Below are 24,052 nucleotides of genomic sequence, written 5' to 3' on the forward strand. Positions count from 1 at the left end.
ATTGTGCTTTATACAAAAAAATCATAACCACCACAAAAAAGCGCGGGCCTCATGGACTCTTGCTAATATGAAAGAAATGAATTTATCAGGTAAGTTCTTACATAAATTATGTTTTCTTTCATGTAATTAGCAAGAGTCCATGAGCTAGTGACGTATGGGATAATGACTACCCAAGATGTGGATCTTTCCACACAAGAGTCACTAGAGAGGGAGGGATAAAATAAAGACAGCCAATTCCTGCTGAAAATAATCCACACCCAAAATAAAGTTTAATGAAAAACATAAGCAGAAGATTCAAACTGAAACCGCTGCCTGAAGTACTTTTCTACCAAAAACTGCTTCAGAAGAAGAAAATACAACAAAATGGTAGAATTTGGTAAAAGTATGCAAAGAGAACCAAGTTGCCACTTTGCAAATCTGATCAACCGAAGCTTCATTCCTAAACGCCCAGGAAGTAGAAACTGACCTAGTAGAATGAGCTGTAATCCTATGAGGCGGAGTCTTACCCGACTCAAAATAGGCAAGATGAAATAAAGATTTCAACCAAGATGCCAAAGAAATGGCAGAAGTTTTCTGGCCTATCTAAAACCGGAAAAGATAACAAATAAACCAGAAGTCTTTCGGAAAGACTTAATAGCTTCAACATAATATTTCAAAGCTCTAATAACATCCAAAGAATGCAACGATTTCTCCTTAGAATTCTTAGGATTAGGACATAATGAAGGAACCACAATGTTTCTACTAATGTTGTTGGAATTCACAACTTAGGTAAAAATTCAAAAGAAGTTCGCAACACCGCCTTATCCTGATGAAAAATCAGAAAAGGAGACTCACAAGAAAGAGCAGATAATTCAGAAACTCTTCTGGCAGAAGAGATGGCCAAAAGGAACAAAACTTTCCAAGAAAGTAATTAAATATCCAATGAATGCATAGGTTCAAATGGAGGAGCTTAAAGAGCCCCCAGAACCAAATTCAAACTCCAAGGAGGAGAAATTGACTTAATGACAGGCTTTATACGAACCAAAGCTTGTACAAAACAATGAATATCAGGAAGAATAGCAATCTTTCTGTGAAAAAGAACAGAAAGAGCAGAGATTTGACCTTTCAAGGAACTTGCGGACAAACCCTTATCTAAACCATCCTGAAGAAATTGTAATATTCTTGGTATTCTAAAAGAATGCCAAGAAAAAAGATGAGAAAGACACCATAAAATATAAGTCTTCCAGACTCTATAATATATCTCTCTGGATACAGATTTACGAGCCTGTAACATAGTATTAATCACAGAGTCAGAGAAACCTCTTTGACCAAGAATCAAGCGTTCAATCTCCATACCTTTAAATTTAAGGATTTCAGATCCTGATGGAAAAAAAGGACCTTGAGACAAAAGGTCTGGTCTTAACGGAAGAGTCCACGGTTGGCAAGAGGCCATCCGGACAAGATCCTCATACCAAAACCTGTGAGGCCATGCCGGAGCTACCAGCAGAACAAACGAGCATTCCTTCAGAATCTTGGAGATTACTCTTGGAAGAAGAACTAGAGGCGGAAAGATATAGGCAGGATGATACTTCCAAGGAAGTGAAAATGCATCCACTGCCTCCGCCTGAGGATCCCGGGATCTGGACAGATACCTGGGAAGTTTCTTGTTTAGATGAGAAGCCATCAGATCTATTTCTGGAAGTTCCCACATTTGAACAATCTGAAGAAATACCTCTGGTTGAAGAGACCATTCGCCCGGATGCAACGTTTGGCGACTGAGATAATCCGCTTTCCAATTGTCCATACCTGGGATATAAACCGCAGAGATTAGACAGGAGCTGGATTCCGCCCAAACCAAAATTCGAGATACTTCTTTCATAGCCAGAGGACTGTGAGTCCCTCCTTGATGATTGATGTATGCCACAGTTGTGACATTGTCTTATCTGAAAACAAATGAACAACTCTCTCTTCGGAAGAGGCCAAGACTGAAGAGCTCTGAAAATTGCACGGAGTTCCAAAATATTGATCGGAAATCTCACCTCCTGAGATTCCCAAACCCCTTGTGCCGTCAGATACCCCCACACAGCTCCCCAACCTGTAAAACTAGCATCTGTTGAGATTATAGTCCAGGTCGGAAGAACAAAGAAGCCCCCTGAACTAAACGATGGTGATCTGTCCACCATGTCAGAGAGTGTCGTAAAATCGGTTTAAAGATATAAATTGAGATATCTTTGAGTAATCCCTGCACCATTGGTTCAGCATACAGAGCTGAAGAGGTCGCATGTGAAAACGAGCAAAGGAGATCGCATCTGAAGCGGCAGTCCTAAGACCCAACATTTCCATGCATAAGGCTACCAAAGGGAATGATTGTGACTGAAGGTTTTGACAAGCTGATATCAATGTTAAACTTCTCTTGTCTGACAAGGACAGAGTCATAGACACTGAATTTATCTAGAAACCTAAAAAGGTTACCCTTGTCTGAGGAATCAATGAACTGATTGGTAAATTGATCCTCCAACCATGAACTTGAAGAAACAACACAAGTCGATTCGTATGAGATTCTACGAAAATGAGAAGACTGAGCAAGTACCAAGATATCGTCCAAATAAGGAAATACCAAAACCCTATTCTCTGATTACAGAAAGAAGGGCACCGAGAACCTTTGAAAAAAATTCTTGGAACTGAGGCTAGGCCAAACGGTAGAGCCACAAAACTGGTAATGCTTGTCTAAAAAGAGAATCTCAGACACTAAAAGTAATCTGGATGAATCGGAATATGCAGATACACATCCTGTAAATCTATTGTAGACATATAATGCCCTTGCTAAACAAAAGGCAGGATAGTCCTACAGTAAACATCTTGAATGTTGGTATCCTAACATAACGATTCAATAATGATAGATCCAGAACTGGTCTGAAGGAATTGACCTTCTTTGGTACAATGAAGAGATAAAATAAAACCCCAGCCCCTGTTCCAGAACTGGAACTGGCATAAATACTCCAGCCAACTCTAGATCTGAAACACATTTCAGAAATGCTGAGCCTTGCTGTGTTAACTGGGACACGGGAAAGAAAAGAATCTCTTAGCAGGAGGCCTTAACTTGAAGCCAATTCTGTACCTTTCTGAAACAATGTTTCTGAAACCAGAGATTAAGAACGGAATTGATCCAAATTTCTTTGAAGAAAACGTAATCTGCCCCATACCAGCTGAGCTGGAATAAGGGCCGCACCTTCATAGGTACTTAGGAGCTGGCTATAGGTTTCTATAAAGCTCGGATATATTCCAAACTGAAAATAGTTTCCAAACTGATACCGCTCCTGAGGATGAAGGATCAGGCTTTTGTTCCTTGTTGTGAGGAAAGGAACGAAATGATTATTTACCCTGGAAAGAAAGGGAAAGCAAAGTTGACTTAGAAGACATGTCAGCATTCCAAGTTTAATCCATAAAGCTTTTCTAGCTAAAATAGCTAGAGACATATACCTGACATCAACTCTAATGATATCAAAAGATGGTATCACCAATAAAATTATTAGCATGTTATAGAATAATAATAATGCTATAAAATTATGATCTGTTACTTGTTGCGCTAAAGCTTCTAACCAAAAAGTTGAAGCTGCAGCAACATCCGCTAAAAATATAGCAGGTCTAAGAAGATTACCTGAACATAAGTAAGCTTTTCTTAGAAAGGATTCAATTTTCCTATCTAAAGGATCCTTAAATGAAGTACTATCTGCCATAGGAATAGTAGTACATTAGCAGGAGTAGAGACAGCCCCATAACCTTAGGGATTTTTGTCCCAAAAAACTCTAATCTGTCAGATGGCACAGGATATAATTTGCTTAAACGTCTAGAAGGAGTAAATAAATTACCCAAATTATTCCATTCCCTGGAAATTACTTCAGAAATAGCATCAGGGAGATAAAACACTTCTGGAATAACTACCTTATTTAAACGTTTACATTTAGTATCAAGAGGACCAGAATCCTCTATTTCTAATGCAAATAACACTTCTTTAAGTAAAGAACGAATAAATTCCATCTTGAACAAATACAAAGATTTATCAGCATCAAAATGATGATGTTCATTTAAAAATTCATCTGAAAAAAAGAGAAGTTTTAAAAGACTTTTATGTATACTAGAAGGAGAAATAACAGACATAGCCTTCTTAATGGATTTAAAATAAATAAAATCTCTTATGTTATCAGGAACACTCTGAAAATTAGATGTTGACGGAACAGCAACAGGTAATGTAACAGTACTAAAGGAAATTTTATCTGCATTAATAAGTTTGACATGACATGCAATACAAAAAACAGCTGGAGAAAACAGATACCAAAAGTTTATAGCAGACTTAGCTTGGTAGCTCCAGCACTGTGCAGTGATTTTCCTGTAGTAACTTCTGACTCAGTTGCAACGTGGAACATCTTGCAATATGTAAAAGAAAAAAACAACATATAAAGCAAAATTGATCAAATTCCTTAAATGACAGTTTCAGGAATGGGAAAAAAATGCCAGTGAACAAGCTTCTAGCAACCAGAAGCAATAAATAATGAGACTTAAATAATGTGGAGACAAAAATGACGCCCATATTTTTTAGCGCCAAAAAAGACGCCCACATTATTTGGCGCCTAAATGCTTTTGGCGCCAAAAATGACGCCACATCCGGAACGCCGACATTTTTGGCGCAAAATAACGTCAAAGAATGACGCAACTTCCGGCGACACGTATGATGCCGGAAACGGAAATAGAATTTTTGCGCCAAAAAAATCCGCGCCAAGAATGACGCAATAAAATGAAGCATTTTCAGCCCCCGCGAGCCTAACAGCCCACAGGGAAAAAGTCAAATTTTAAGGTAAAATATGTTAAATTAAAATGCATTATCCCAAATATGAAACTGACTGTCTGAAAATAAGGAAAGTTGAACATTCTGAGTCAAGGCAAATAAATGTTTGAATACATATATTTAGAACTTTATTAAAAAAGTGCCCAACCATAGCTTAGAGTGTCACAGAAAATAAGATTTACTTACCCCAGGACACTCATCTACATATAGCAGATAGCCAAACCAGTACTGAAACGAGAATCAGCAGAGGTAATGGTATATATAAGAGTATATCGTCGATCTGAAAAGGGAGGTAAGAGATTAATCTCTACGACCGATAACAGAGAACCTATGAAATAGACCCCTTAGAAGGAGATCACTGCATTCAAATAGGCAATACTCTCCTCACATCCCTCTGACATTCACTGCACGCTGAGAGGAAAACCGGGCTCCAACTTGCTGCGGAGCGCATATCAACGTAGAATCTAGCACAAACTTACTTCACCACCTCCATCGGAGGCAAAGTTTGTAAAACTGAATTGTGGGTGTGGTGAGGGGTGTATTTATAGGCATTTTAAGGTTTGGGAAACTTTGCCCCTCCTGGTAGGAATGTATATCCCATACGTCACTAGCTCATGGACTCTTGCTAATTACATGAAAGAAACAAGATTTTCAGGATTACCTTGGATAAGAACCAGTAAAATAACCATAGCTGATTGTTTCACCTGTGCTCTAGTTCAGATATCCTCACAATGTGGCATGTTAGGGAGATCTGAGGAGAGGTTTGAAAACCAGTGGACTAGACGGATTTACTGGTTCTGTCAGCTAGATCTCTGTATCATTGCTGTGCACTGTGCATCTGGTATTTCCTCTGCGTGACTGTATAATATAGGCAGCTGACCCTCCACGTGCCACAGGGCAGAGCCGTAACTACTATATACATGCGCCCAGTCTGATGCTGGCTCACCTGGGATGGGGCTACTTCAGCAACCGGCTCTTCTTTGGTTAACATGGGAGGTTCATCAGTAGCGACAATAGACAGGGCAGCCCCCACTGTTGTACAGAACACAAATACAGTTATAAAACCACAACTTACAGACCCACCCCCTACAGAAACAGCCCCCAGTATATCTTACTGCCTTCCTGCCCCAGCAGAGGGGGCTGGGAGTCCTCTGCTTTTGGCTGTGCTGGGGGAGAGGGGCTGATGTTCTGTCTGTGTTCAGGGGTTCGGCTCGGACTTTCGCTTCCCTCACCCCTCGCCCCAGATGTGTCTGATAAAGAGCTGTTATTACTGTCATCTGGAGGAGACAGGGGGTGAAAAAGAGGATAAATGCTACAGTATCATACAATATATACACAGTACACGCACAGCCTCTCATGTCTACTGTAACTTTATTTATACACAGTACATGCACAGCCTCTCGTGTCTACTGTAACTTTATTTATACACAGTACACGCACAGCCTCTCATGTCTTCTGTAACTTTATTTATACACAGTACACGCACAGCCTCTCATGTCCACTGTAAATTTATTTATACACAGTACACGCACACCCTCTCATGTCTACTGTAACTTTATTTATACACAGTACACGCAGTCTCTCATGTCTAATGTAACTTTATTTATACACTGTACACGCAGTCTCTCATGTCTAATGTAACTTTATTTATACACTGTACACGCACAGCCTCTTATGTCTACTGTAACTTTATTTATACACAGTACACGCACAGCCACTCATATCTACTGTAACTTTATTTATACACAGTACACGCAGTCTCTCATGTCTAATGTAACTTTATTTATACACTGTACACGCACAGCCTCTTATGTCTACTGTAACTTTATTTATACACAGCACAAGCAGCAGCAGTACAAACCTCCCTCTCACCCACACTACTACACAGTGACATGTATACACAGCACAGACAGAAGTGACAGCCTCCCTCTCACACACACTACTACACAGTGACATGTATACACAGCACAGACAGAAGTGACAGCCTCCCTCTCACACACACTACTACACAGTGACATGTATACACAGCACAGACAGCAGCAGTGCCAGCCTCCCTCTCACACACACTACTACACAGTGACATGTATACACAGCACAGACAGCAGCAGTGCCAGCCTCCCTCTCACACACACTACTACACAGTGACATGTATACACAGCACAGACAGTAGCAGTGCCACCCTCCCTCTCACACACACTACTACACAGTGACATGTATACACAGCACAGACAGCAGCAGTGCCAGCCTCCCTCTCACACACACACTTCTACACAGTGACATGTATGCACAGCACAGACAGTAGCAGTGCCAGCCTCCCTCTCACACACACTACTACACAGTGACATGTATACACAGCACAGACAGCAGCAGTGCCAGCCTCCCTCTCACACACACACTTCTACACAGTGACATGTATGCACAGCACAGACAGCAGCAGTGTCAGCCTCCCTCTCACACCCACACACACACTACTACACAGTGACATGTATACACAGCACAGACAGCAGCAGTGCCAGCCTCCCTCTCACACACACACTACTACACAGTGACATGTATACACAGCACAGACAGCAGCAGTGCCAGCCTCCCTCTCACACACACTACTACACAGTGACATGTATACACAGCACAGACAGCAGCAGTGCCAGCCTCCCTCTCACACACACTACTACACAGTGACATGTATACACAGCACAGACAGCAGCAGTGCCAGCCTCCCTCTCACACACACTACTACACAGTGACATGTATACACAGCACAGACAGCAGCAGTGCCAGCCTCCCTCTCACACACACTACTACACAGTGACATGTATACACAGCACAGACAGTAGCAGTGCCAGCCTCCCTCTCACACACACTACTACACAGTGACATGTATACACAGCACAGACAGCAGCAGTGCCAGCCTCCCTCTCACACACACTACTACACAGTGACATGTATACACAGCACAGACAGCAGCAGTGCCAGCCTCCCTCTCACACACACTACTACACAGTGACACATATACACAGCACAGACAGCAGCAGTGCCAGCCTCCCTCTCACACACACACTACTACACAGTGACATGTATACACAGCACAGACAGCAGCAGTGCCAGCCTCCCTCTCACACACACTACTACACAGTGACATGTATACACAGCACAGACAGCAGCAGTGCCAGCCTCCCTCTCACACACACTACTACACAGTGACATGTATACACAGCACAGACAGCAGCAGTGCCAGCCTCCCTCTCACACACACTACTACACAGTGACATGTATACACAGCACAGACAGCAGCAGTGCCAGCCTCCCTCTCACACACACTACTACCCAGTGACATGTATACACAGCACAGACAGCAGCAGTGCCAGCCTCCCTCTCACACACACTACTACACAGTGACATGTATACACAGCACAGACAGCAGCAGTGCCAGCCTCCCTCTCACACACACTACTACACAGTGACATGTATACACAGCACAGACAGCAGCAGTGCCAGCCTCCCTCTCACACACACTACTACACAGTGACATGTATACACAGCACAGACAGCAGCAGTGCCAGCCTCCCTCTCACACACACTACTACACAGTGACATGTATACACAGCACAGACAGCAGCAGTGCCAGCCTCCCTCTCACACACACTACTACACAGTGACATGTATACACAACACAGCCTCCCTCTCACACACACTACTACACAGTGTCATGTATACACAACACAGCCTCCCTCTCACACACACTACTACACAGTGACATGTATACACAGCACAGACAGCAGCAGTGCCAGCCTCCCTCTCACACACACTACTACACAGTGACATGTATACACAACACAGCCTCCCTCTCACACACACTACTACACAGTGCCATGTATACACAACACAGCCTCCCTCTCACACACACTACTACACAGTGACATGTATACACAGCACAGACAGTAGCAGTGCCAGCCTCCCTCTCACACACACTACTACACAGTGACATGTATACACAGCACAGACAGAAGTGCCAGCCTCCCTCTCTCACACACACTACTACACAGTGACATGTATACACAGCACAGACAGTAGCAGTGCCAGCCTCCCTCTCACACACACTACTACACAGTGACATGTATACACAGCACAGACAGTAGCAGTGCCAGCCTCTCTCACATACACTACTACACAGTGACATGTATACACAGCACAGACAGTAGCAGTGCCAGCCTCTCTCTCACACACTACTACACAGTGACATGTATACACAGCACAGACAGCAGCAGTGTCAGCCTCCCTCTCACACACACTACTACACAGTGACATGTATACACAGCACAGACAGCAGCAGTGTCAGCCTCCCTCTCACACACACTACTACACAGTGACATGTATACACAACTCAGACAGCAGCAGTGCCAGCCTCCCTCTCACACACACTACTACACAGTGACATGTATACACAGCACAGACAGCAGCAGTGACAGCCTCCCTCTCACACACACTACTACACAGTGACATGTATACACAACACAGCCTCCCTCTCACACACACTACTACACAGTGACATGTATACACAGCACAGACAGCAGCAGCGCCAACCTCCCTCTCACACACACTACTACACAGTGACATATATACACAGCACAGACAGTAGCAGTGCCAGCCTCTCTCTCACACACTACTACACAGTGACATGTATACACAGCACAGACAGCAGCAGTGCCAGCCTCCCTCTCACACACACACTACTACACAGTGACATGTATACACAGCACAGACAGTAGCAGTGCCAGCCTCTCTCTCACACACTACTACACAGTGACATGTATACACAGCACAGACAGCAGCAGCAGTGCCAAACTCCCTCTCACACACTACTACACAGTGACATGTATACACAGCACAGACAGCAGCAGTGCCAGCCTCCCTCTCACACACTACTACACAGTGACATGTATACACAGCACAGACAGTAGCAGTGCCAGCCTCTCTCTCACACACTACTACACAGTGACATGTATACACAGCACAGACAGCAGCAGTGCCAGCCTCCCTCTCACACACTACTACACAGTGACATATATACACAGCACAGACAGCAGCAGTGTCAGCCTCCCTCTCACACCCACACACACACTACTACACAGTGACATGTATACACAGCACAGACAGCAGCAGTGCCAGCCTCTCCCTCTCACACACACTACTACACAGTGACACGTATACACAGCACAGACAGCAGCAGTGCCAGCCTCTCCCACACACTACTACACAGTGACATGTATACACAGCACAGACAGCAGCAGTGCCAGCCTCCCTCTCACACCCACACACACACTACTACACAGTGACATGTATACACAGCACAGACATCAGCAGTGCCAGCCTCCCACTCACACACACTACTACACAGTGACATGTATACACAGCACAGACAGCAGCAGTGCCAGCCTCCCTCTCACACACACTACTACACAGTGACATGTATACACAGCACAGACAGCAGCAGTGCCAGCCTCCCTCTCACACACACTACTACATAGTGACATGTATACACAGCACAGACAGCAGCAGTGCCAGCCTCCCTCTCACACACACTACTACACAGTGACATGTATACACAACACAGCCTCCCTCTCACACACACTACTACACAGTGCCATGTATACACAACACAGCCTCCCTCTCACACACACTACTACACAGTGACATGTATACACAGCACAGACAGTAGCAATGCCAGCCTCCCTCTCACACACACTACTACACAGTGACATGTATACACAGCACAGACAGTAGCAGTGCCAGCCTACCTCTCACACACACTACTACACAGTGACATGTATACACAGCACAGACAGTAGCAGTGCCAGCCTCTCTCTCACACACTACTACACAGTGACATGTATACACAGCACAGACAGTAGCAGTGCCAGCCTCTCTCTCACACACTACTACACAGTGACATGTATTCACAGCACAGACAGCAGCAGTGTCAGCCTCCCTCTCACACACACTACTACACAGTGACATGTATACACAGCTCAGACAGCAGCAGTGCCAGCCTCCCTCTCACACACACTACTACACAGTGACATGTATACACAGCACAGACAGCAGCAGTGACAGCCTCCCTCTCACACACACTACTACACAGTGACATGTATACACAACACAGCCTCCCTCTCACACACACTACTACACAGTGACATGTATACACAGCACAGACAGCAGCAGCGCCAACCTCCCTCTCACACACACTACTACACAGTGACATGTATACACAGCACAGACAGTAGCAGTGCCAGCCTACCCCTCACACACACTACTACACAGTGACATGTATACACAGCACAGACAGTAGCAGTGCCAGCCTCCCTCTCACACACACTACTACACAGTGACATGTATACACAGCACAGACAGTAGCAGTGCCAGCCTCTCACACACTACTACACAGTGACATGTATACACAGCACAGACAGCAGTAGTGCCAGCCTCCCTCTCACACACTACTACACAGTGACATGTATACACAGCACAGACAGCAGCAGTGTCAGCCTCCCTCTCGCACCCACACACACACTACTACACAGTGACATGTATACACAGCACAGACAGCAGCAGTGCCAGCCTCTCCCTCTCACACACACTACTACACAGTCAAACGTATACACAGCACAGACAGCAGCAGTGCCAGCCTCTCCCTCTCACACACACTACTACACAGTGACATGTATACACAGCACAGACAGCAGCAGTGCCAGCCTCCCTCTCACACCCACACACACACTACTACACAGTGACATGTATACACAGCACAGACAGCAGCAGTGCCAGCCTGCCACTCACACACACTACTACACAGTGACATGTATACACAGCACAGACAGCAGCAGTGCCAGCCTCCCTCTCACACACACTACTACTACACAGTGACATGTATACACAGCACAGACAGCAGCAGTGCCAGCCTCCCTCTCACACACACTACTACTACACAGTGACATGTATACACATTACAGACAGCAGCAGTGCCAGCCTCCCTCTCACACACACTACTACACAGTGACATGTATACACAGCACAGACAGCAGCAGTGCCAGCCTCCCTCTCACACACACTACTACACAGTGACATGTATACACAGCACAGACAGCAGCAGTGCCAGCCTCCCCCTCACACACACTACTACACAGTGACATGTATACACAGCACAGACAGCAGCAGTGCCAGCCTCCCCCTCTCACACACACTACTACACAGTGACATGTATACACAGCACAGACAGCAGCAGTGCCAGCCTCCCTCTCACACACACTACTACACAGTGACATGTATACACAGCACAGACAGCAGCAGTGCCACCCTCCCTCTTACACACACTACTACACAGTGACATGTATACACAGCAGCAGTGACAGCCTCCCTCTCACACACACTACTACACAGTGACATGTATACACACACAGACAGCAGCAGTGCCAACCTCCCTCTCACACACACTACTACACAGTGACATATATACACACACAGACAGCAGCAGTGCCAACCTCCCTCTCACACACACTACTACACAGTGACATGTATACACAGCACAGACAGCAGCAGTGCCAGCCTCTCTCTCACACACACTACTACACAGTGACATGTATACACAGCACAGACAGCAGCAGTGCAAGCCTCCCACTCACACACACACTACAACACAGTGACATGTATACACAGCACAGACAGCAGCAGTGCCAGCCTCCCTCTCACACACACTACTACACAGTGACATGTATACACAGCACAGACAGCAGCAGTGCCAGCCTCCCTCTCACACACACTACTACACAGTGACATGTATACACAGCACAGACAGCAGCAGTGCCACCCTCCCTCTTACACACACTACTACACAGTGACATGTATACCCAGCACAGGCAGCAGCAGTGCCAGCCTCTCACACACACTACTACACAGTGACATGTATACACAGCACAGACAGCAGCAATGCCAGCCTCCCTCTCACACACACTACTACACAGTGACATGTATACACAGCACAGACAGCAGCAGTGTCACCCTCCCTCTCACACACACTACTACACAGTGACATGTATACACAGCACAGACAGCAGCAGTGCCAAACTCCCTCTCACACACACTACTACACAGTGACATGTATACAAAGCACAGACAGCAGCAGTGCAAGCCTCCCTCTCACACACACACACACACACACTACTACACAGTGACATGTATACACAGCACAGCCTCCCTCTCACACACACTACTACACAGTGACATGTATACACAGCACAGACAGCAGCAGTGCCAGCCTCCCTCTCACACACACACACACACTACTACACAGTGACATGTATACACAGCACAGACAGCAGCAGTGCCAGCCTCCCTCTCACACACACTACTACACAGTGACATGTATACACAGCAGCAGTGCCAGCCTCCCTCTCACACACACTACTACACAGTGACATGTATACACAGCACATACAGCAGCAGTGCCAGCCTCCCTCTCACACACACTACTACACAGTGACATATATACCCAGCACAGACAGCAGCAGTGCCAGCCTCTCACACACACTACTACACAGTGACATGTATACACAGTACAGACAGCAGCAGTGCCAGCCTCTCACACACACTACTACACAGTGACATGTATACACAGCACAGACAGCAGCAGTGCCAGCCTCCCTCTCACACACACTAATACACAGTGACATGTATACACAGCACAGACATCAGCAGTGCCAGCCTCCCTCTCTCACACACACTACTACACAGTGACATGTATACACAGCACAGACAGCAGCAGTGCAAGCCTCCCTCTCACAAACACTACTACACAGTGACATGTATACACAGCACAGACAGCAGCAGTGCCACCCTCCCTCTTACACACACTACTACACAGTGACATGTATATCCAGCACAGGCAGCAGCAGTGCCAGCCTCTCACACACACTACTACACAGTGACATGTATACACAGCACAGACAGCAGCAATGCCAGCCTCCCTCTCACACACACTACTACACAGTGACATGTATACACAGCACAGACAGCAGCAGTGTCACCCTCCCTCTCACACACACTACTACACAGTGACATGTATACACAGCACAGACAGCAGCAGTGCCAAACTCCCTCTCACACACACTACTACACAGTGACATGTATACAAAGCACAGACAGCAGCAGTGCCAGCCTCCCTCTCACACACACTACTACACAGTGACATGTATACACAGCACAGACAGCAGCAGTGCCAGCCTCCCTCTCACACACACTACTACACATTGACATGTATACAAAGCACAGACAGCAGCAGTGCCAGCCTCCCCCTCACACACACTACTACACAGTGACATGTATACACAGCACAGCCTCCCTCTCACACACACACTACTACACAGTGACATGTATACAAAGCACAGACAACAGCAGTGCCAGCCTCCCTCTCACACACACTACTACACAGTGACATGTATACACAGCACAGACAGCAGCAGTGCCAGCCTCCCTCTCACACACACTACTACACAGTAACATGTATACACAGCACATACAGCAGCAGTGCCAGCCTCCCTCTCACACACACTACTACACAGTGACATATATACCCAGCACAGACAGCAGCAGTGCCAGCCTCTCACACACACTACTACACAGTGACATGTATACACAGCACAGACAGCAGCAGTGCCAGCCTCTCACACACACTACTACACAGTGACATGTATACACAGTACAGACAGCAGCAGTGCCAGCCTCTCACACACACTACTACACAGTGACATGTATACACAGCACAGACAGCAGCAGTGCCAGCCTCCCTCTCACACACACTACTACACAGTGACATGTATGCACAGTACAGACAGCAGCAGTGCCAGCCTCCCTCTCACACACACTACTACACAGTGACATGTATACACAGTACAGACAGCAGCAGTGCCAGCCTCCCTCTCACACACACACTAATACACAGTGACATGTATACACAGCACAGACAGCAGCAGTGCCAGCCTCCCTCTCTCACACACACTACTACACAGTGACATGTATACACAGCACAGACAGCAGCAGTGCAAGCCTCCCTCTCACACACACTACTACACAGTGACACATATACACAGCACAGACAGCAGCAGTGCCAGCCTCCCTCTCACACACACTACTACACAGTGACATGTATACACAGCACAGACAACAGCAGTGCCAGCCTGCTTCTCACACACACTACTACACAGTGACATGTATACACAGCACAGACAGCAGCAGTGCCAGCCTTCCTCTCTCACACACACACACACTACTACACAGTGACATGTATACCCAGCACAGACAGTAGCAGTGCCAGCCTCCCTCTCACACACACTACTACACAGTGACATGTATACACAGTACACACAGTAGCAGTGCCAGCCTCCCTCTCACACACACTACTACACAGTGACATGTATACACAGCACAGACAGCAGCAGTGCCAGCCTCCCTCTCACACACACTACTACACAGCGACATGTATACACAGCACAGACAGCAGCAGCGCCAGCCTCCCTCCCACACACACACACACACACACACACTACTACCCAGTGACATGTATACACAGCACAGACATCAGCAGTGCCAAACTCCCTCTCACACACACACTACTACACAGTGACATGTATACACAGCACAGACAGCAGCAGTGCCAGCCTCCCTCTCACACACACTACTACACAGTGACATGTATACACAGCACAGCCTCCCTCTCACACACACTACTACACAGTGACATGTATACAGAGCACAGACAGCAGCAGTGCCAGCCTCCCTCTCACACACACTACTACACAGTGACATGTATACAGAGCACAGACAACAGCAGTGCCAGCCTCCCCCTCACACACTACTACTACCCAGTGACATGTATATACAGTACAGACAGCAGCAGTGCCATCCTCCCTCTCACACACACTACTACACAGTGACATGTATACACAGCACAGACAGCAGCAGTGCCAGCCTTTCTCACACACACACTACTACACAGTGACATGTATACACAGCACAGACAGCAGCAGCGCCAGCCTCCCTCTCACACACAGTGACATGTATACACAGCACAGACAGCAGTAGTGCCAGCCTCCCTCTCACACACACTACTACACAGTGACATGTATACACAGCACAGTCAGTAGCAGTGCCAGCCTCCCTCTCACACACACTTCTACACAGTGACATGTATACACAGCACAGACAGCAGCAGTGCCAGCCTCCCTCTCACACACACACACTACTACACAGTGACATGTATACACAGCACAGACAGCAGCAGTGCCAGCCTCCCTCTCACACATACTACTACACAGTGACATGTATACACAGCACAGACAGCAGCAGTGCCAGCCTCCCTCTCACACACACTACTACACAGGGACATGTATACACAGCACAGACAGTAGCAGTGCCAGCCTCCCTCTCACACACACTACTACACAGGGACATGTATACACAGCACAGACAGCAGCAGTGCCAGCCTCCCTCTCACACATACTACTACACAGTGACATGTATACACAGCACAGACAGCAGCAGTGCCAGCCTCCCTCTCACACACACTACTACACAGGGACATGTATACACAGCACAGACAGTAGCAGTGCCAGCCTCCCCCTTACACACACTTCTACACAGTGACATGTATACACAGCACAAAAACAGCATCAGACCTAGACTACCCCATTCAGAAAACCCAGAATATCTCAGTGACACAGGAGTATTGCTGGGATACAGGTCAGGAGATCAGCCCTCAGATTACTCACCATTTATTTCCAGCATTAAGAGCGCTTGACTTTTCCTGCGATTCTGCGCTCTACGCCTGTCCCTCGCCTTCTGGCGCTCTGTGGGTGTCTGGACTCTCTGCCTTTCCTAGAAAAAACATAATTTATGTAAGAACTTACCTGATAAATTCATTTCTTTCATATTAGCAAGAGTCCATGAGCTAGTGACGTATGGGATATACATTCCTACCAGGAGGGGCAAAGTTTCCCAAACCTCAAAATGCCTATAAATACACCCCTCACCACACCCACAATTCAGTTTAACGAATAGCCAAGAAGTGGGGTGATAAAAAAGTGCGAAAGCATATAAAATAAGGAATTGGAATAAATTGTGCTTTATACAAAATCATAACCACCACAAAAAAAGGGTGGGCCTCATGGACTCTTGCTAATATGAAAGAAATGAATTTATCAGGTAAGTTCTTACATAAATTATGTTTTCTTTCATGTAATTAGCAAGAGTCCATGAGCTAGTGACGTATGGGATAATGACTACCCAAGATGTGGATCTTTCCACGCAAGAGTCACTAGAGAGGGAGGGACAAAATAAAGACAGCCAATTCCTGCTGAAAATAATCCACACCCAAAATAAAGTTTAACGAAAAACATAAGCAGAAGATTCAAACTGAAACCGCTGCCTGAAGTACTTTTCTACCAAAAACTGCTTCAGAAGAAGAAAATACATCAAAATGGTAGAATTTAGTAAAAGTATGCAAAGAGGACCAAGTTGCTGCTTTGCAAATCTGGTCAACCGAAGCTTCATTCCTAAACGCCCAGGAAGTAGAAACTGACCTAGTAGAATGAGCTGTAATTCTCTGAGGCGGAGTTTTACCCGACTCAACATAGGCAAGATGAATTAAAGATTTCAACCAAGATGCCAAAGAAATGGCAGAAGCTTTCTGGCCTTTTCTAGAACCGGAAAAGATAACAAATAGACTAGAAGTCTTACGGAAAGATTTCGTAGCTTCAACATAATATTTCAAAGCTCTAACAACATCCAAAGAATGCAACGATTTCTCCTTAGAATTCTTAGGATTAGGACATAATGAAGGAACCACAATTTCTCTACTAATGTTGTTGGAATTCACAACTTTAGGTAAAAATTCAAAAGAAGTTCGCAACACCGCCTTATCCTGGTGAAAAATCAGAAAAGGAGACTCACAAGAAAGAGCAGATAATTCAGAAACTCTTCTAGCAGAAGAGATGGCCAAAAGGAACAAAACTTTCCAAGAAAGCAATTTAATGTCCAATGAATGCATAGGTTCAAACGGAGGAGCTTGAAGAGCTCCCAGAACCAGATTCAAACTCCAAGGAGGAGAAATTGACTTAATGACAGGTTTTATACGAACCAAAGCTTGTACAAAACAATGAATATCAGGAAGAATAGCAATCTTTCTGTGAAAAAGAACAGAAAGAGCAGAGATTTGTCCTTTCAAAGAACTTGCGGACAAACCCTTATCTAAACCATCCTGAAGAAACTGTAAAATTCTCTGTATTCTAAAAGAATGCCAAGAAAAATGATGAGAAAGACACCAAGAAATATAAGTCTTCCAGACTCTATAATATATCTCTCGAGATACAGACTTACGAGCCTGTAACATAGTATTAATCACGGAGTCAGAGAAACCTCTTTGACCAAGAATCAAGCGTTCAATCTCCATACCTTTAAATTTAAGGATTTCAGATCCTGATGGAAAAAAGGACCTTGTGACAGAAGGTCTGGTCTTAACGGAAGAGTCCACGGTTGGCAAGAGGCCATCCGGACAAGATCCGCATACCAAAACCTGTGAGGCCATGCCGGAGCTACCAGCAGAACAAACGAGCATTCCTTCAGAATCTTGGATATTACTCTTGGAAGAAGAACTAGAGGTGGAAAGATATAGGCAGGATGATACTTCCAAGGAAGTGATAATGCATCCACTGCCTCCGCCTGAGGATCCCGGGATCTGGACAGATACCTGGGAAGTTTCTTGTTTAGATGGGACGCCATCAGATCTATTTCTGGAAGTTCCCACATTTGAACAATCTGAAGAAATACCTCTGGGTGAAGAGACCATTCGCCCGGATGTAACGTTTGGCGACTGAGATAATCCGCTTCCCAATTGTCTATACCTGGGATATGAACCGCAGAGATTAGACAGGAGCTGGATTCCGCCCAAACCAAAATTCGAGATACTTCTTTCATAGCCAGAGGACTGTGAGTCCCTCCTTGATGATTGATGTATGCCACAGTTGTGACATTGTCCGTCTGAAAACAAATGAACGATTCTCTCTTCAGAAGAGGCCAAAACTGAAGAGCTCTGAAAATTGCACGGAGTTCCAAAATATTGATCGGTAATCTCACCTCCTGAGATTCCCAAACTCCTTGTGCTGTCAGAGATCCCCACACAGCTCCCCAACCTGTGAGACTTGCATCTGTTGAAATTACAGACCAGGTCGAAAGCACAAAAGAAGCCCCCTGAATTAAACGATGGTGATCTGTCCACCATGTTAGAGAGTGTCGAACAATCGGTTTTAAAAATATTATTTGAGAAATCTTCGTGTAATCCTTGCACCATTGCTTCAGCATACAGAGCTGAAGAGGTCGCATGTGAAAACGAGCAAAGGGGATCGCGTCCGATGCAGCAGTCATAAGACCTAGAATTTCCATGCATAAGGCTACCGAAGGGAATGATTGTGACTGAAGGTTTCGACAAGCTGCAATCAATTTTAGACGTCTCTTGTCTGTTAAAGACAGAGTCATGGACACTGAATCCATCTGGAAACCCAGAAAGGTTACTCTTGTCTGAGGAATCAAAGAACTTTTTGGTAAATTGATCCTCCAACCATGATCTTGAAGAAACAACACAAGTCGATTCGTATGAGATTCTGCTAAATGTAAAGACTGAGCAAGTACCAAGATATCGTCCAAATAAGGAAATACCACAATACCCTGTTCTCTGATTACAGACAGAAGGGCACCGAGAACCTTTGTAAAAATTCTTGGAGCTGTAGCTAGGCCAAATGGCAGAGCCACAAACTGGTAATGCTTGTCCAGAAAAGAGAATCTCAGGAACTGATAATGATCTGGATGAATCGGAATATGCAGATATGCATCCTGTAAATCTATTGTGGACATATAATTCCCTTGCTGAACAAAAGGCAATATAGTCCTTACAGTTACCATCTTGAACGTTGGTATCCTTACATAACGATTCAATATTTTTAGATCCAGAACTGGTCTGAAGGAATTCTCCTTCTTTGGTACAATAAAGAGATTTGAATAAAACCCCATCCCCTGTTCCAGAACTGGAACTGGCATAATTACTCCAGACAACTCTAGATCTGAAACACATTTCAGAAATGCTTGAGCTTTTACTGGATTTACTGGGACACGGGAAAGAAAAAATCTCTTTGCAGGAGGTCTCATCTTGAAACCAATTCTGTACCCTTCTGAAACAATGCTCTGAATCCAAAGATTGTGAACAGAATTGATCCAAATTTCCTTGAAAAAACGTAACCTGCCCCCTACCAGCTGAGCTGGAACGAGGGCCGCACCTTCATGTGGACTTAGAAGCAGGCTTTGCCTTTCTAGCTGGCTTGGATTTATTCCAGACTGGAGATGGTTTCCAAACCGAAACTGCTCCTGAGGATGAAGGATCAGGCTTTTGTTCTTTGTTGAAACGAAAGGAACGAAAACGATTATTAGACCTGTTTTTACCTTTAGATTTTTTATCCTGTGGTAAAAAAGTTCCTTTCCCACCAGTAACAGTTGAAATAATGGAATCCAACTGAGAACCAAATAATTTGTTACCCTGGAAAGAAATGGAAAGCAAAGTTGATTTAGAAGCCATATCAGCATTCCAAGTTTTAAGCCATAAAGCTCTTCTAGCTAAGATAGCTAGAGACCTAAACCTGACATCAACTCTGATAATATCAAAAATAGCATCACAGATAAAATTATTAGCATGCTGAAGAAGAATAATAATATCATGAGAATCACGATGTGTTACTTGTTGCGCTAAAGTTTCCAACCAAAAAGTTGAAGCTGCAGCAACATCAGCCAAAGATATAGCAGGTCTAAGAAGATTACCTGAACACAGATAAGCTTTTCTTAGAAAGGATTCAATTTTCCTATCTAGAGGATCTTTAAACGAAGTACCATCTGACGTAGGAATAGTAGTACGTTTAGCAAGGGTAGAAATAGCCCCATCAACTTTAGGGATCTTGTCCCAAAATTCTAATCTGTCAGACGGCACAGGATATAAATGCTTAAAACGTTTAGAAGGAGTAAATGAATTACCCAATTTATCCCATTCCTTGGAAATTACTGCAGAAATAGCATTAGGAACAGGAAAAACTTCTGGAAAAACCACAGGAGCTTTAAATACCTTATCCAAACGTTTAGAATTAACATCAAGAGGACCAGAATCCTCTATTTCTAAAGCAATTAGTACTTCTTTAAGTAAAGAACGAATAAATTCAATTTTAAATAAATATGAAGATTTATCAGCATCAACCTCTGAGACAGAATCCTCTGAACCAGAGGAATCATCAGAATCAGAATGATGATCTTCATTTAAAAATTCATCTGTAGGGAGAGAAGTTTTAAAAGATTTTTTACGTTTACTAGAAGGAGAAATAACAGACATAGCCGTCTTAATGGATTCTGAAACAAAATCTCTTATATTATCAGGAACATTCTGCACCTTAGATGTTGAAGGAACTGCAACAGGCAATGGTACTTTACTAAAGGAAATATTATCTGCTTTAACAAGTTTGTCATGACAATCAATACAAACAACAGCTGGAGGAATAGCTACCAAAAGTTTACAGCAGATACACTTAGCTTTGGTAGATTCAGCACTTGACAGCGATTTTCCTGTAGTATCTTCTGACTCAGATGCAACGTGGGACATCTTGCAATATGTAAGAGAAAAAAACAACATATATATAAAGCAAAATTGATCAAATTCCTTAAAAGACAGTTTCAGGAATGGGAAAAAATGCCAAAGAACAAGCTTCTAGCAACCAGAAGCAATAAAAAATGAGACTAAAATAATGTGGAGACAAAAGTGACGCCCATATTTTTTCGCGCCAAATAAGACGCCCACATTATTTGGCGCCTAAATGCTTTTGGCGCCAAAAAAGACGCCACATCCGGAACGCCGACATTTTTGGCGCAAAATAACGTCAAAAAAATGACGCAACTTCCGGCGACACGTATGACGCCGGAAACGGAAATAGAATTTTTGCGCCAAAAGAGTCCGCGCCAAGAATGACGCAATAAAATGAAGCATTTTCAGCCCCCGCGAGCCTAACAGCCCACAGGGAAGAGTCAAATTTTTTGAAGGTAAGAAAAAAATTATTAAATCAAATGCATTATCCCAAATATGAAACTGACTGTCTGAAAATAAGGAAAGTTGAACATTCTGAGTCAAGGCAAATAAATGTTTGAATACATATATTTAGAACTTTATAAACAAAGTGCCCAACCATAGCTTGGAGTGTCACAGAAAATAAGACTTACTTACCCCAGGACACTCATCTACATATAGCAGATAGCCAAACCAGTACTGAAACGAGAATCAGTAGAGGTAATGGTATATATAAGAGTATATCGTCGATCTGAAAAGGGAGGTAAGAGATGAATCTCTACGACCGATAACAGAGAACCTTATGAAATAGACCCCGTAGAAGGAGATCACTGCATTCAATAGGCAATACTCTCCTCACATCCCTCTGACATTCACTGCACGCTGAGAGGAAAACCGGGCTCCAACTTGCTGCAGAGCGCATATCAACGTAGAATCTAGCACAAACTTACTTCACCACCTCCATCGGAGGCAAAGTTTGTAAAACTGATTTGTGGGTGTGGTGAGGGGTGTATTTATAGGCATTTTGAGGTTTGGGAAACTTTGCCCCTCCTGGTAGGAATGTATATCCCATACGTCACTAGCTCATGGACTCTTGCTAATTACATGAAAGAAAGAGAAGTTCTAGTTGGTGGAAATGCTCTACAGCCCTCCAGCACACAGCTTGTTGTGCAATAATCTGCAAGTGTCTGGCAGGAGAGTGCAGACTGATGTGCAGGTCAGCAGTAGAGCTGAGGTGCAATGATGTGCAGGTAATGCAACAAACTCTAATCTGCAGGCAAATTGAGGCTGGCGAGCGTAATACTCTGCAGATATTTTACAAACAGCAGAATGGGTACTCACCTCATCTCTAGGGTCCACAATCGGCACCCACTTATATATCCGAAGTGAAGTGTCCCCCACGGTCACCCAGCGCTTCTCCCTGAGAGAGACAGAGACAATGTATATCACTGAGTGACCTCTCACTACTACACCTGCGTATCACCCTTAACACAAATCACCACTACACCTGCATGTCACCCTAAGCATATCTCACTACTACACCTGCATGTCACCCTACACATCTCACTACTACACCTGCATGTCACCCTAAACATCTCACTACTACACCTGCATGTCACCCTAAACACCTCACTACTATACCTGCATGTCACCCTAAACACCTCACTACTACACCTGCATGTCACCCTAAACAGAACTCACTACTACACCTGCATGTCACCCTAAACAGAACTCACTACTACACCTGCATGTTACCCTAAACAACTCACCACTACACCTGCATGTCATCCTAAGCACATCTCACTACTATACCTGCATGTCACCCTAAACAACTAACTACTACACCTGCATGTCACCCTAAACACAAATCACTACTACACCTGCATGTCACCCTAAACAGAACTCACTACTACACCGGCATGTCACCCTTAACACAAATCACTACTACACCGGCATGTCGCCTTAAACACAAATCACTACTACATCTGCATGTCACCCTAAGCACAAATCACTACTACACCTCCATGTCACCCTAAACACAAATCACCACTACACCTACATGTCACCCTAAGCACATCTCACTACTACACCTGCATGTCACCCTAAACATCTCACTACTACACCTGCATGTCACCATAAACATCTCACTACTATACCTGCATGTCACCCTAAACATCTCACTACTACACCTGCATGTCACCCTAAACAACGCACCACTACACCTGCATGTCACTGTAAGCACATCTCACTACTATACCTGCATGTCACCCTAAACAACTAACTACTACACCTGCATGTCACCCTAAACACAAATCACTACTACACCTGCATGTCACCCTAAACACAACTCACTACTACACCTGCATGTTACCCTTAACACAAATCCCTACTACACCTGCATGTCACCCTAAATACAAATCACTACTACACCTGCATGTCACCCTAAGCACAAATCACTACTACACCTGCATGTCACCCTAAACACAAATCACTACTACACCTACATGTCACCCTAAGCACATCTCACTACTACACCTGCA

The 24,052-nt window shown here is 44.7% G+C and overlaps 1 protein-coding gene across 1 annotated transcript in view; it reads right to left on the bottom strand.

Annotated features, from left to right (window-relative positions):
• BCL7C (BAF chromatin remodeling complex subunit BCL7C) overlaps positions 1–24,052 on the bottom strand; it is a 44,636-nt gene that overhangs the window by 11,881 nt on the left and 8,703 nt on the right. Inside the window, exons 2-5 of the mRNA XM_053694726.1 lie at positions 22,854–22,932; positions 16,639–16,744; positions 5,938–6,099; positions 5,769–5,854 (exon numbers count right to left, since the gene is read on the bottom strand). Of these exons, the coding sequence (XP_053550701.1) occupies positions 5,769–5,854; positions 5,938–6,099; positions 16,639–16,744; positions 22,854–22,932 (433 nt within the window). The remainder of the gene's footprint in view (positions 1–5,768; positions 5,855–5,937; positions 6,100–16,638; positions 16,745–22,853; positions 22,933–24,052) is intronic.

Source organism: Bombina bombina, chromosome 11 (genome assembly GCF_027579735.1).
Source record: "Bombina bombina isolate aBomBom1 chromosome 11, aBomBom1.pri, whole genome shotgun sequence".
Lineage (NCBI taxonomy): Eukaryota > Metazoa > Chordata > Amphibia > Anura > Bombinatoridae > Bombina > Bombina bombina.